Below are 13,860 nucleotides of genomic sequence, written 5' to 3'. Positions count from 1 at the left end.
ATTTGATCGAACGCTGATTCTTTCGAGAGGGTACGAAAATCGTCGGAGTGTTTTTGCAACGTTGCACGTTATATGCGCTATATTTGCGTAGCAGTGCAACCGTATACAAAAGTAACGATAATAAATAACAACACGTTGCGCCATTGGTGAAAAAAACCATAATGTTATGTATGCGATTTATTATTTCGTAAAAATGTATGTGAGAAGTTTTGTTTTTATTTTTATTCGTGAAACTTCAGACGGGGACCATATGTATATAATAATCTGGGTTTCAAACGTTGGCAAGAAACTTACCAAATCTTTATTCATATATTAATGTATTATGTATGTAGTCTGTTGATATAACTTAGGTATGTACAAAGCTACTGAATCATTATTGATATACATTATAATTTATGTAAAATGTATACGTATTATAAATGTATATGTACACTAGGGTGTCGGTTGTTTAGAGTGTTGACGATATTTTTCTGGCGCGCTCCCCAAATCAACTTTAAATAATTCAAAAACGATTCTCTAATTTTTTCAGATTTTGATCTCAACTCTAATCCATACCTATAAGAAACTGGATTTCTCCATTTAAAATACACATGTTTTGGACACTTTCTCAGCATATATTTTATTGTAAGAGTAACGATGTTCAAAAAAATCTATAACCGCGAGGTTTTAGTGGGCATTAGTGCTACTATCTGTGAAAAAATTCACATCATCGTACAGAATTGTTTTTAAATTATTTACGGTTGATTTGGGGGTCACTCCAGAAACAAATCGTCGACATCCAAACTAAGGGATACCCTAACGCACACAGGCAAACGTATCTACGTACGTAGCGTATACATAAGTGGGCATTTAATGTTTTCGAAAAATTGTTCGGGCAGTCAGGCTTAACAAAATCGATATATGTATTATTATATCATAGTAAACAACGAAACGCAACAACACTTGTCCACATTCGGGTATAATCACGATTATACTATTGTCTGAAAACATGCGGGCGGTAATGTCTTTCGCGGTATCGAGGATCGACGGCCCTCCAGAGCGAAAGATCGATGCCAGGCAAGTCGTTGCACTTGATGAGAGGATTCCTAAAAAAAAAAAAAAGGATCGAATCGTCCGTAATAGTAAATTTTTATCAATTTATTTTGCTACTAATGCTTCATTCGGGACTTACTGTTCCGAAACGATTTCAAAGCCTCTGGGCTGCATCAGTTTTATATTATCCCCGTTGTCGCAGAATAATTTCGATATGCTGCTCTTTCGTATCTCGGTTAGTTGCTCTGTAAAACGATAATGCATTTCGTAACATGAGGTAGGAAAATATTGGTTGTATGTAAATACCGATTTTTGCAGCATAAAACAGAGTTACGTTCAACGTGTTTTCTTTCGTTTCACCTCGAATTACCTTCGTCGAATTACACGGAGTGCACACAAGTGAAACCGAACGTTCGCCATCAGTATTTACATAACAGTTGTTCAACGCATGCACACGTCGCAGATGTCGCAAGACACTTGAAGGAAATGCAATAATTCCCGTCGTCAAGCTAATCTTGGAACAAGCATATGAATAAGCTCACCAGGTGTAAAGGCGACGTCCTGATCAGACGACTCGAACCAGAATCTGTCTCCGGCTCTTGTACGGTAGAATTGTTCGAGAAGAATGCAGACGAAGGTTGGACCCGCCAACGCTCCGTTCACGTGCGATTCCAGGGAACCTCCAACCGTCAGGTCAACGTCATCGGGAGTCTCATAGAGCCGAGCCAACTTCTCGACGTTCTGAATTTGTTTTTTCAAATTTTAGTCCAATGGGTCAGGTTTGCCTGGATGTTGTTCAAGCGGAGAGTCCGTCAGTGCGGGAAAACTCACCTCCGGCGATATGTAGTCAGTGAAGTCAGCCCACCGACGTGCTTTCGGCAATCCGCAGTATTGACGGACCTGGTTGTAAGAAGCGAGCCCGTGGTCTCTGCTCCTCTGAATATCGGTGGCTCGGAGGTCAGAGCCGAAGGTTTTTCCAGCACGGAACAGGAATTGGGTTACCTAGACGAACAATACCGGGATTAAGGGGTGGACCCTCTAAGATCATACCTATTTTTAGGAGTATTTTTTTTTTTTTATTTTCAGAAAATGAAAACACTTGGAGCAATTTAAAATTCAGGGTTTTATTATTTGTAGTTTCAAAAAAATTTCAGAATTTTTCCATTGCAATTAATAACAAGATGGCGGCATGGCGAATACAAGTAGCAAAGGACCACGTTTTCAATCCAGTGGCGAAGATTCCTTGTTCAATTTTTATCCGATCGACTTGAAATTTTGATACGATCTTTAAAATTTGTTTATCGATTCGAGCTTGTGCCTAGAACTTTGAATTTCAATTCCATAAATTTTTGAATATATTTGAATTTTTTTTAACTTTTGGGCTACGAGCTCAAACCCAAAAACGTGTTTATAACTCTAAAATTTTTTCTACCCGTTACAAGTTGGACAGTGATGTCAGGAAATGGGCCACCGCAAAAGCCCTTGAGTTCGAAGTCGTTCGCTACTTATACGCGCCATGCCGCCATTTTGTTACTAATTTCAATAAAAAAAATTCTAAAATGTTTTTGAAACTATAAATAATAAAGCTCTTGAACTGAAATTGCTCCAATTGTTGTTATTTTCTTTTAAAAAAAAACTCCTAATAATAGGTATGATTTCAGACCGTCCAAGCTGAACCCCCACCCTTAAGATAGTTTCTCAGTGGGATGGGGGAATCCAGTCCATGCGTTCAATCTCACGATCAACATCATTGTTTTGAACCGTTGCAACGCTAGCTGCGAAAAGTGGGTAAGACTAGATTTACATACCTCGCTGGTAAAATATTGGTCACTTGCTTCTTCGGGCTGTGTTCCGAGACCGCGGATAAGGTCGTTCATATTGTCGCCCTGCTCTATGACTCCGGGTTGATTGAAGTGGTCACTGAGCCGCAGGCTGTTGTACGTGAAAGCGAATCTGTGCTCGTTCACCAACCTGCGCAAATCGCGTAATGGATAGAATATTTCACCGTTCAATCGGCAAAGCTGACGACGGTAAATTACCGGGAGATAAAATTCGACTTAAATCGGCCCCGCGATGCTCTTGTAAGAGACAGACGGTAATAAATAAATAAAGAAAAACAGAACTCACTGAAGTCTTCCAGCAATCAACGAATGGAAGTATCTGAATGCGGCAGTCGAGTGCTCGTTTAGTATGCTCGGGTTTATCGAGGGTGAATAATCATCGACGTATCCGTTCGTGTCGTAAATTATTTTATGGCACAGCGAGTTCTCGACCCCTGAAATGAAAATTACTTTAGTTTCTTTTTTCAACAGGGGGAAAATACCGTCAAGGGTCAACAACTACGGAGGGACAATTGAATCCAGACCTAAGAAAATTGGCAGCCACTCGTAGTAGGTGATGTACTGGTGCTGAGCAATCGCGATGCGTCTGGCTTCTTGGAAAACTATATCATCGGTCCAGTGGGGATTGAGATGAGCGAGTACGTCAGCGATTCGATTATGCTCCCTGAGGAGCATTATCTGCATAACCGTCAGCTGAGGATTTTGATTCGCCCTGGCGTCTCCTGGCGAGAGAAAATTTCGGTAAGCAATTCAATTTTTGGTACACTATTTTTCTCCTCGTCCTCGAGTACAGGTACTATTTATCGTTTCACCCCTCCATTCGTCTTGTTGCGTGGTACGAATTTCCGCACCGCGCGTTGTGCTTAATTAATATCGTTCGGAGAAAGTTCTGCCACAGATTTTTTGTCTCGTGATGGATAGTCCGTACGCAACCTGTTTTTGTTCCGTTCGCGATTTTCATAAAGTAGTTTGTCAAATAGCGGCTGAACTCGGACCCACCTGTTCGGTAGCAGATCTCGGCGTCGCTCTCCACGTCGCAAATCGCGCTCTTGTTCAGTGCCGCCGGTGGCCATTCTCTGCCGTTGCGAACGTCGACGTTGAGACGACCTCCGATACCAGCCCGAAGACTGGCCGCGGTCTGATCGTCCGATCCGTAGACAATGGAGAGGTCAAGCCAACCCGTGACGGTGGTCAACTGGTGGAAAGAGCTTGTTCGATTAGTCGGTTATAACAGTAGGTAGAACGAAAGAAAGAAAGAAAGAAGAAAACGATTGATTGAGCGACGGATGGCGAATGACTCGCATTACACTTTCTATCGCCCATTGTCGGGTCTCTCAACATGTTTTCGATCGGTGTTAGAATTGAACTCGACGTGAGAGAGTCGTGTAATTTCCCATGCAACGTGGCCGTTGCGCAACGGAATGTGTGCACAACCGTGTGTTGACATGTTTCCACAAACCTGTTCCGCAGGCTCGTTCAACGAGGAGCATCCACGGTCGAGGTCAGTCGTACTACGAACAAAGTTTAAGCACTTTGTTCCGGATGGAGCGTGAACAGGGTCGTTGGGCGGTACGACGATGGGGTAGCAAAGGGGGCTGTTGAGGGCTGAGGTCAGGAACTGGCCATCGTCGGTGCAGCATCTCGTTGGATGGGCCTCTGCGAAGGTGAAACTGTGTGATTAGAAGCTTCCGGGTGATCGGTGGATCTATCGACTCACTGGACTGCGTGGATCCGTCGATCATGGCCATGTCGTGGGTGACGATTTGGCCCCACTGCATGTTCGCCAGCGTCCACATCTTGTCCTCCACCTTGACGTCCGGGAAAAGAACGAGGCTGACCTCCCGGGAGAGAGGAAGACTGTTTCCGCTAACGGAGCGGGTCGGCTCGTGAATTCCTGCGAACGTTAGAGGGCACGGGAAATCAGTCGGCTGGACTGGACAGGCCTCCGAGATTACCCGAAATTCCGGTATGTAATGCGAGCCGGATTCGTCGCACGTGGATCCGTCTCTCGGCCGGACGTGTAGAAAGTCGCTCGGCCGCGACCAAACGTAGCGGCGAGATTCAAGAGTTGCAAATTTATCAAATTCATCAAATTTCACCGACCGACGCGCGTCACGAGGCTAGTCGCTTATTTGGTTCGCTCGTTACATACCTGTACTCTTCTCCAAAATTCATTGTTCCGAGCGACTGGCGAAACGCGGTCGAGGTAAAAGCGAAAGCTGTGGATTCGCGTTGTCAAGACGTCTTCGAAATTCTTACGGTAGTCGGTTATTAGTTCATCTCGTTAAAGCCGAAACACCGACCCCAGAAGCCTCAGGAAGTCCGCTTTTCTTTTACAGGCGATTGTCTCCGGGGTCGACGAAACAATTTCGAATAGCCTATTTTGTCCATATAAGAACTTTAGAAAGTACGATATGTCGAGATTTTTTTAACCGCTCTCTGCGTCGTTGCAGGATTCTTTACTCTTATCACAATCGCTTCCGGCGAGTTTATTGTTCCTTTACACGTACCAGGTTAATCTTTTTCATTTCTGCGATTTACTCAAAAGCCGAAGCTTCATCCTTCCATCGAATAATAGAGTCGAGATTGCCCGCGTTAGTGCGAATTGTAAATTGCCCGTAGCGATATAACCTGAGCTGGTACATTGCTCGAATCGTACAGATACGGAGTATCGAAGTTACGAAACTTCTCTGCAGTCCTAGGCTTATAGACTCATTAAGACGTCTATAGTAATATAATTACCGTCGGCGTAATTGGAGGGCAGGAGTCGAGCGTACCGGGTATTTGCCTGGCCCCAAGTAGGGTTGTAAGGATTATTGCAGGACCCGTCGAAGGTCCTGTACCTCGATTTTTCACAGACACCGTTGAATCTATCGCCGCAGGTCGCTTGGCTCTGTTGGCTGGATTGATTCGGCTGACTATTGCCAACGACTTCTCCTGTTGCAGCGCCGTACCTTTCGAGGAATAAAAGGAATGAGAGTAGAAATTCACGGTCACCGATCGAGTCACAATTAAGTTGAATGAGCCTTCGATATTCTGGTTCTTCTTGAATTCTTCCCTTGGTACAAGGACAGCGGAAACTTTGACGACATGATGTACTTTACAGTAGATCAGAACCTCGCTGATTAAAGCAACCGGAATATTATACTTTCCGTATATTCTAATGTTATACTTACGGTTGATAGACTACCGGAGTTTGTCCAAAAAAGATGTTGTGCGACGAGATTGGGAAAAGTAACGGTACGTTATCACCTGCATAGCTGACGTAACGACTCTTCCTTGACTCTGAAACCACGACAGAGTTCAATAAATTAAATCCGAGGAATTGGCCATTGGCCTCATTGACAAGTGACGTCATCGAAGAGAGAGAGAGAGAGAGAAAAAAAATGGCAGAAGGGAATAAGAGCTGGAATTACTTGGCATTGAGTAGTCGCCCAGTCTCGTTTTTCAAAGACTGAACAGTCGATTCGTGGCACATAATAAAAATAATTGCGGATTGCACATTTCACGTCAGAGTTACAATGATGCTTGAAAAGTTATTCGCAAATAAATAACCACCGGTATAATGTACTGCATTTAAATACGTAACAGGCAAGCTGACATCATTTCTACAGTCAGTTTCAATACCCGTGTATTAATACTAATGTAACTGTTACACAATCCTCTTTGCACACCGCGGCGTGTGTTCGCTATTAATTTTGCCGCACAGATTTTTTATGTGTAACGGCTAACGCTGCTGCTGGAATCCCGGATCATTGGACCAGCTTAGACACTGGATGTGTGGGAAAAAAACTCGTAACTTTCTAAATCGACTCGAAGATTCGCCTTCAAAGAACCTGAGGCCATTATTCGGCCAAACTACTGTGCGACCTCTCGGTCCACAGCCGTCAGCATCTGTCACAACATTTCAAGACGTCGGACATGGCCGAAAGAAGCCCGACATGCCAAGGGAGAAAAGGCAAGAAATATCGGTGCAGCGATACGTTGATTTTTTGCAAACCACTGGAACCAGTCTTTTCAATCCCCTTGACAAGTCGTAGTCTATGTTTGGGTTCAATTAGATTAAGTGCACCAATCTAATCAAGCTCTACATAATTTTGCACTTATTCTGCAGACCTTTTTGGCAATTTTACTTGCGCTCGTTAATCAATCTTGTACGTGCAGTACGCAGTTACGTGTAAATGCATGCAATATCAATTGAAAAGCGAATGACTCAGCAGCGCGTAAAGTGTAAAGTGTGCGTACCTGTTCGTCTTGGAACTGAATTGCCGCTCGGTGTCAAGTTCAGGAAATCGTCAACCGTCGCCGATGCTTGAGCTATAAAAATTATAGCGAAGACGCCGGCGAGCCTTTTTCTGCTCCCCATGATTCTGAAACCGTGAAGCGTAACATGACGTTAGAAGTAAATGAGCGTTAGCCTGTTACGACGTCATGATTTTGAGTTCAAATGTGGTAAATGAACCATCAGCATCATTACTTCTTGTTACTCTGTACCCTTTAGAAATGTTTTTTTTCTTCATATTTTTTCAGCGAAATGAGATCCGCAATCAATCATCGAAACCAGAACTGCGTTAGGTACGAGCTACGATACTTTCTTCTTTGACGTCGAATATATTTACGTGTGCATTGCACGTATAACAATTATTGTGTCGTCGTTGTTAAACATCGAGTCTAATTACCCGCGTATAGAAACGCGCAATATAAGCTCCGAAAACTGACGTAAGATATAATATATTTTCGACGATATAACCCACCTCGTGTACTATCAGGTACACACACTGCGGATAACGTTACGATGTGATAGTTGGTTTAAGAAAAAAGACATCCAATATTTGAGCAATAAACTTGCGAAGTCGCATTGCAAAGGTAAATAACCGCCACGGTTAATAATAATATTACATAAAAGTTGGCCAAGAAATTCAGCCTTATAAGTAGTTTCGAATAATTTTTTCATTTCCTTATCTGAATAGCTGTAATCCAATAACGACACTTCAACGAGGCTACGTTTAGCTCGAAATCGTTTGGTTTACTCGATTCGATTTGACGAACAAAAAAAAAGAAAGAAGTCGGGTATTCGAAAAATCATCGAGTAAAAATGTAGCAACCGGTGTCGCCGTTTCCTCACCATCCGCTTGCTCCATTGCATCCATAGATCACGACGACGTGTAAGTTCTAACTGCAGTATATCGGCAGAATCGGTGTTCAACGGGAGACTTTCGTCGCGGTAGAATTAACCCGGACACGTTTTAGCGTTTTTCTGTGACGATTCGCCGCGGCGTGTCGACGTGGGTATATCAATGGTACGTATGTGCAGCCTGCGACGTGTAACCCGCAGAAATTCCACCGCTTTCGCTTATTCGTTCGAAGCTTTTTGCTCTCGGTAGAATGTCCGACTATTATTCGAGGGTTTCGCAATGCACGGCTGCGATGCACTTATCCTGCCAGACCGTTAATCGTCTATTAACAGGCGCCTGCCTATCCGTGGTTTGTCATTTTCCCAACAATAGACAATTTCATTTTCTGACGAAAGATCCGACACTCGTTGCACCTTCGGGTGTTCGATGGCCGACTCGAACGATCTACCACCACTGATCTCACCCGCGTCTGTCAAAACATTCGACCTTCGACACGACCAACGGTGTCAGACTTGGTCAATCCATCCGCGCAATTTCTTTTCCTCGATACAATTGTCTGGAGGTAAAAAATCATGCCCAGCGCCGAGACTTGATCCAATCGTTTAACCGCTTTCGATGTATGTAATCTCCGGGTTTCCAAACTAAACCGCGGCCATGAAACTGATTGTGAATTCGTTTATAGAATTTTTTATTTCCTTGAGAGGTAAGGTGTGTTTCTCGCTTGTTTCAAAAACAACCCTAGAGTCCAAGAAACCAGCGGCGAAAAACAGAGTAGAAGTCAAACTTGCGATGAACTGCTTATATGTTGAATGCCTCTTAAAATTGTTGTAAAATTATTTTAATGGGTGCTTCGAAGCGGCAATGGTTGTTTCTTTCATGACCGTTAATCGGGATGACCGAGTGCCTCAGGCGTCTATATACAACTGTGTGGGTACCCCGTACGTGTACATAACTACGATTTGATAGATGGAGTCAAAGGCGTTCTTGCACACGGCGGTTAAAAAATGGGCTTATGTAATCGCGTTAGATCCCGAGTACCCGAGAATATCGAGCGAAGGCCGGGATCACGCCGTCGCAATTAGGCCGATTTGCTTGCGTTATCCTGGCACACTCTACCTTCGCGTTATAAAGCATGTTATATGAATTACACAACGATTCACGTCTACGTGTATTGTAAGCAGCTCTGACAGATGGTTAGAGAAAATGTGATCCTGTTGCTGCTGCTGCTGCAGACGTTTCACTCTCGTTTCACAATTTGACTGTACCGACTCCCACGTGTATGGATGCATGTAATAATCCGTGACGTTAGTCTAGGAAGTATTGAATTCAATACCAAGGCGACCGTAATATCGACACACGAAACGTCGGTCAACTTTGACAAACGGAGAAAGTTCATATCTGGTCACGTTATCGTTATTTCACGAGACAACGATCTATTCCTTCTACCCTCCGAAAAGAGGGGAAAAAAGTCTCCGACGAAGCTTCGGGCTTTTCAAACTCGGTTCACTTTCTATTCTCGTTATTGTTGCGTATCGCTGAATTAGAAATCGAATTTGGATTCGAAAATTATTCCTCCAAACTTCTGATTTAACACCGCGATGGACGTGAAAGGTTTGAAACGCAACATTCATATTCTATACATTCTCATCGCCTGGTAGAATTGATGGTGTTTTTGTTCACGCCGTGTAGAGACAATACCGAACGTGATCTCGTTTGCGTTACGTATCGCATCGATCCTGCCGGCAGCCCAACGAAGTTGAGGTAAAAGGTACACACGAGTCCTGTAAGAAAGTGAACCGTGCAGTCTCCAAGTGTGCGGAACCTGTCCCATTCACCGCGAGTATTCTAATATTCTAATTTCAAACTCATAACACCGTTAAAACGATAATCGGTGCGCGTTTCAGATCGTGGTGTAAATAGTTATATGGACCGATAGAACTGGAGGGAAATAATTTTATAACGCAACTTTCGAACGTTGATTAATCTCCTTGCACAACAAATTTACCTACCTTATGGGTGTGTGTTTATTATACGAATCAAGTTTCGCGCGTGACGTCGACGATTATCTGTACGAATTAATTACTGCCTTTGGGTATAGTGCACAGATTATTACGTTGCCGATGGAAAATTCGCACCACTTCCGATCTTTTTTAATCGTTAGATTGACGAGGTTGACGTTGATATTTCGACCGGAAATTGATAGCTACATGGAATAAGCTGCAACACCTGATCTAGAAATCGTCTTTGCGATTGTTTAACCAGGCAGAACCTCGATGATCTAATTTCGCAAAAAGTGTATAACTTGTGAAGAGAATGGTTGAAAATGTCATCCGATGCGTGTGAAAGAAAGAATTGTACCGCGAGTTCTCATGGAATTACAATGTCGATGGGAAAATTGGGATCCTGTTGACCCGTGGAAACCGGATGTTTATTTGGGAACGTTGAAGCGCTTGGAAACCAAATTCATTATTAGATAACACGGATAATGAGGTGGAGAATCGATGTACCGGAACGTGCCGCCGGCTCTTCTCAGGATTACCACAACATCGCTCAATTCTTGTCTCTGATTCCTCGACGCACGCGTGAGCGATTTGTATTCTTGCGTAATTTTAAAAAGTGATAAAAAAAAAAACGAACAAATATTTGAGAATATTCAGCAGACAAACTGAACAAGCGCAAAATTTTCTCGCGAATTGGCACAAAGGAAATTGCGTGGTTTCCGTCTTATTGTACAAGCCGCGATGCGGTCGATTGGGCAAGGCGACCTTCGACGTACGGAATCGAAGGGTCCGATTTTGCAGACGCCAATTTAGAATTTGCCCGCGGGCCATCCGATTCGATAATTTATCACATCCCGGGTTAGACACAGGCCGCGGTTCGAACAAAAAAACGCCCATTAATCAACGGTGGACGAGCGTCTTTAACCTATGGTTAAGAGTTTCGGTTAAAGGGCCAAACCGAATCCCCCTTTTTAACCGGGCCCGATGATCTAGAAAACGTGTAACGATTAGTTATAATGTCTGCTCTTTGGCAACGAGCACGAAAATTTTGGTGCACGTATAATATGCGTTAATCTATTGCCCAACCGTCCGTGTGTTTTATTGCTCCAATTACGATATCGATCGGTGCGTTAATCACGTGATTCATAATTATCACAGCCATGAATTGCTGCCAAATTCGAAGCGAACGTTGATTCATTGCTTGATAGATGAGGGAAAAAAGGAAATCAATAAACAATATAAGTAATCCAAGCGATGGATGAAAAAGTTGTAACTATTAATTGTAGGATAAAAGAGATAAAGCAGTTCCGGAGTGTTACATTGTGTAGTATACCATATATCACCGAGGCGAGTTGACACACTTCTAATTGAGAAATATACGGACTAATTATGAAGCGAAAGACACGGATTTGTGTAATAAGGAATTAATAATTATATTTAGGTTGTGTACGAAGCAGCGATGCGGGAATTCACGTTAGAAAATTTCGCAAGGTTTTTTTGATACAGGTGTTACGTATACATGATATACATATAATACTTAGGCTGCACGCACGATCCTCATGCATACCTGTAATTTACGTTTGTAATACGCATTTTACACTTTCAAACTTTTCTCGTGCATTCGATGTATTATTTCCAACTCGCACATTACGTACGTATGTATTTCGTAACCGAATAACTGCGTGAGAGTTGTAAAATATCATTTTTCGCAAGATTTATCTCCTCGAGAGAAAATTGTTGCAAACCAAATGCGGTTGTTAAACGTGTGCATACAAGTACGCGGAATTCTTCTCGGAAATTAAAACGTATCGTGCACATATTATTTGCGAGCAAAAAATCTCGATGGAAGGTAAAAATAAAAGAATAAAAATGTAAAAGTCGTTTCTTTCACGCTCGAATTCAATGTCCGAATAAAACCATGGGATTAGAATTTTCAAGGATTTTACTCCCGGCGAATAGAGGCTGTGTAACACGAATGTGATTATTGCGCTGCATCAGTTCCTGCTTGTTAAATAAATTATTCTATTGAGCGACCTTCGCAAGAAAAGAAAAGTTATACTCATATAAATGTCATATCTACAGATATATTATACTTATGGATATGTAACGATATATTATTTCATAGATCAAAGTATATTGACGACGATGAAATTTCTGGGAAATTCTTTCCCAGTTAACCATACGTGACAAAAGTAACGGCTTGAAATTCTATAAACATATTATACATATATTTATAATAAGCAACAGCGTAGACAAGAAAACAAACAGGAAATAGCTCGTAGAAAAAAAGGATTTCCTCTTTCCGCGATTATTTACACCAGCCTACGATAGAGACATTAATATTAATTAGGAAAGACGAGGAAAGAAATCAGATAAAAAGAATCGCGCATGCGACCATTCACGCCTCTTCACCCATTAGCGATATTATGTATTATATATACGAGTGATACGTAGCAGTAAACCAGGCGGCGATTTCACACTTCGTAATTTGATGCTAATCAATAATTCGATCTCCCTACACATTTATCATTCCAACGTATTCAACCGCACGCGATATGTGATTATAAAATCATTACTCAGGCAGGCAAACCGCGCACCAAAATGCGAGCAAACCGCACGGAAGAACATAAATGTCAGATATAGTGGAAAATATATGCTGCACGTACGTGTATGTATATAAATGACACGTTACTATTATTAATTATTATTGTTACTTATTGTATAATTTACTCATATTTATGTACGACAAATATTGATCACATGTATTTCAAACGGAGATTTTTTTTCGTGCCGACAGGTAAAAGTCGCCGGACACGAGAAAAGAGAGAAAAATAAATAAACTAATAAATAACTCGTGTGGCAGAGAAATAGAGAAAATTGTAAATTTCTAATAAAATTACTGAAAGATACTCGAACGATTGCTGAGAAATTTTACGTATAACGCGTATATCGATACGTTACAGAGGAATAAGGAAAACTTTGTACTTCCCACTGATCAACTCCAATTCATGAAAAATTGTGCCTTACCGAGGGAGAAAATGAGATCGATTTTTCAAAAGCATATGCTAAATACAGAAAAATATTGAAACGAACACGAACCGCAGTTGGGTAAAAAGTTGGGCGCACAGTACCTGTCGTGCAGGGGTATAATCCGGTAATTGTTGACAGGACGGACTGAACAACTGGAGTGTTTGAACGAAGTTTATAAGTAGCGGTAGAAAGTACCGGTGGCCCTACCCGGGGCGAGGTGGGTGCGATCATGCAGTCCCACCATAGAGCCGAAAGCTCGAATTATTGACACCCTCGCGGAGCAGTGAACGTTGTCTTTTTCGCAGATTTCGGACGAGTTGGTTTTCTCATTTTATTGTTATTTACTCAATTTATTTACCGTCGGCTAAAAATTTACTCCCGGAAATGCCGCTATCTCAAAACTATTCCGCAATATATTGTGCCACTTGACATTTGTTTGGACAAACGGCCCGGGGGGTCATTTAAATGATAAGTCACGTTCTCGGTACCGTGACAGGAAGGGGATACACTCGGAATGTTACTTCGAGCTGTTTTCATGCGTATTTAATTGTTGTTTGATCGTACGATTAACGTTATCCGTCATATTATTAATAAATATTAGATATTACGAAGGAGGGTGGGGATTGAAAACTGCCTGACGCGGTATGACGTGGGCGAGGATCCAAAATGGCCCGAAAACAGTGTGACGGAATAATCGTATGGCCCATGGGGAGAAATAAACCGTTGTAGCAATGGGAAAGATGACGAATATTACGTGCAATTGGAAAACAAGAATTCCAACTTGTCGTACGAAAGCGTCACGTATTTTGACAAAATGACTGG

General features: G+C 42.3%; 1 protein-coding gene across 2 annotated transcripts; it reads right to left on the bottom strand.

Annotated features, from left to right (window-relative positions):
* Positions 1–535: 535 nt before the first annotated feature.
* Positions 536–13,270, bottom strand: LOC124298639 (peroxidase-like). Of its 2 annotated transcripts, none has more exons than XM_046750909.1 (14): positions 13,140–13,270; positions 7,119–7,243; positions 6,050–6,158; positions 5,616–5,827; positions 4,591–4,767; positions 4,333–4,529; positions 3,873–4,068; positions 3,398–3,595; positions 3,160–3,307; positions 2,841–3,003; positions 1,864–2,034; positions 1,575–1,773; positions 1,172–1,277; positions 536–1,085 (listed from the first exon to the last, which is right to left on the bottom strand). In XM_046750909.1, the coding sequence occupies exons 2-14, from the start codon at positions 7,237–7,239 to the stop codon at positions 974–976; spliced, it is 2,109 nt and encodes a 702-aa protein (XP_046606865.1). In that variant the 5' UTR covers positions 7,240–7,243; positions 13,140–13,270; the 3' UTR covers positions 536–973. The 2 variants fall into 2 exon arrangements, with proteins under 2 accessions (XP_046606865.1, XP_046606874.1); XM_046750918.1 differs by having other exon boundaries at positions 13,108–13,236.
* Positions 13,271–13,860: the final 590 nt, after the last annotated feature.

The sequence above is a fragment of the Neodiprion virginianus genome, chromosome 1 (assembly GCF_021901495.1).
Source record: "Neodiprion virginianus isolate iyNeoVirg1 chromosome 1, iyNeoVirg1.1, whole genome shotgun sequence".
Lineage (NCBI taxonomy): Eukaryota > Metazoa > Arthropoda > Insecta > Hymenoptera > Diprionidae > Neodiprion > Neodiprion virginianus.
Note: the sequence above shows the minus strand (reverse complement) of the source record. Positions and strands in the feature narration are given on the sequence as shown.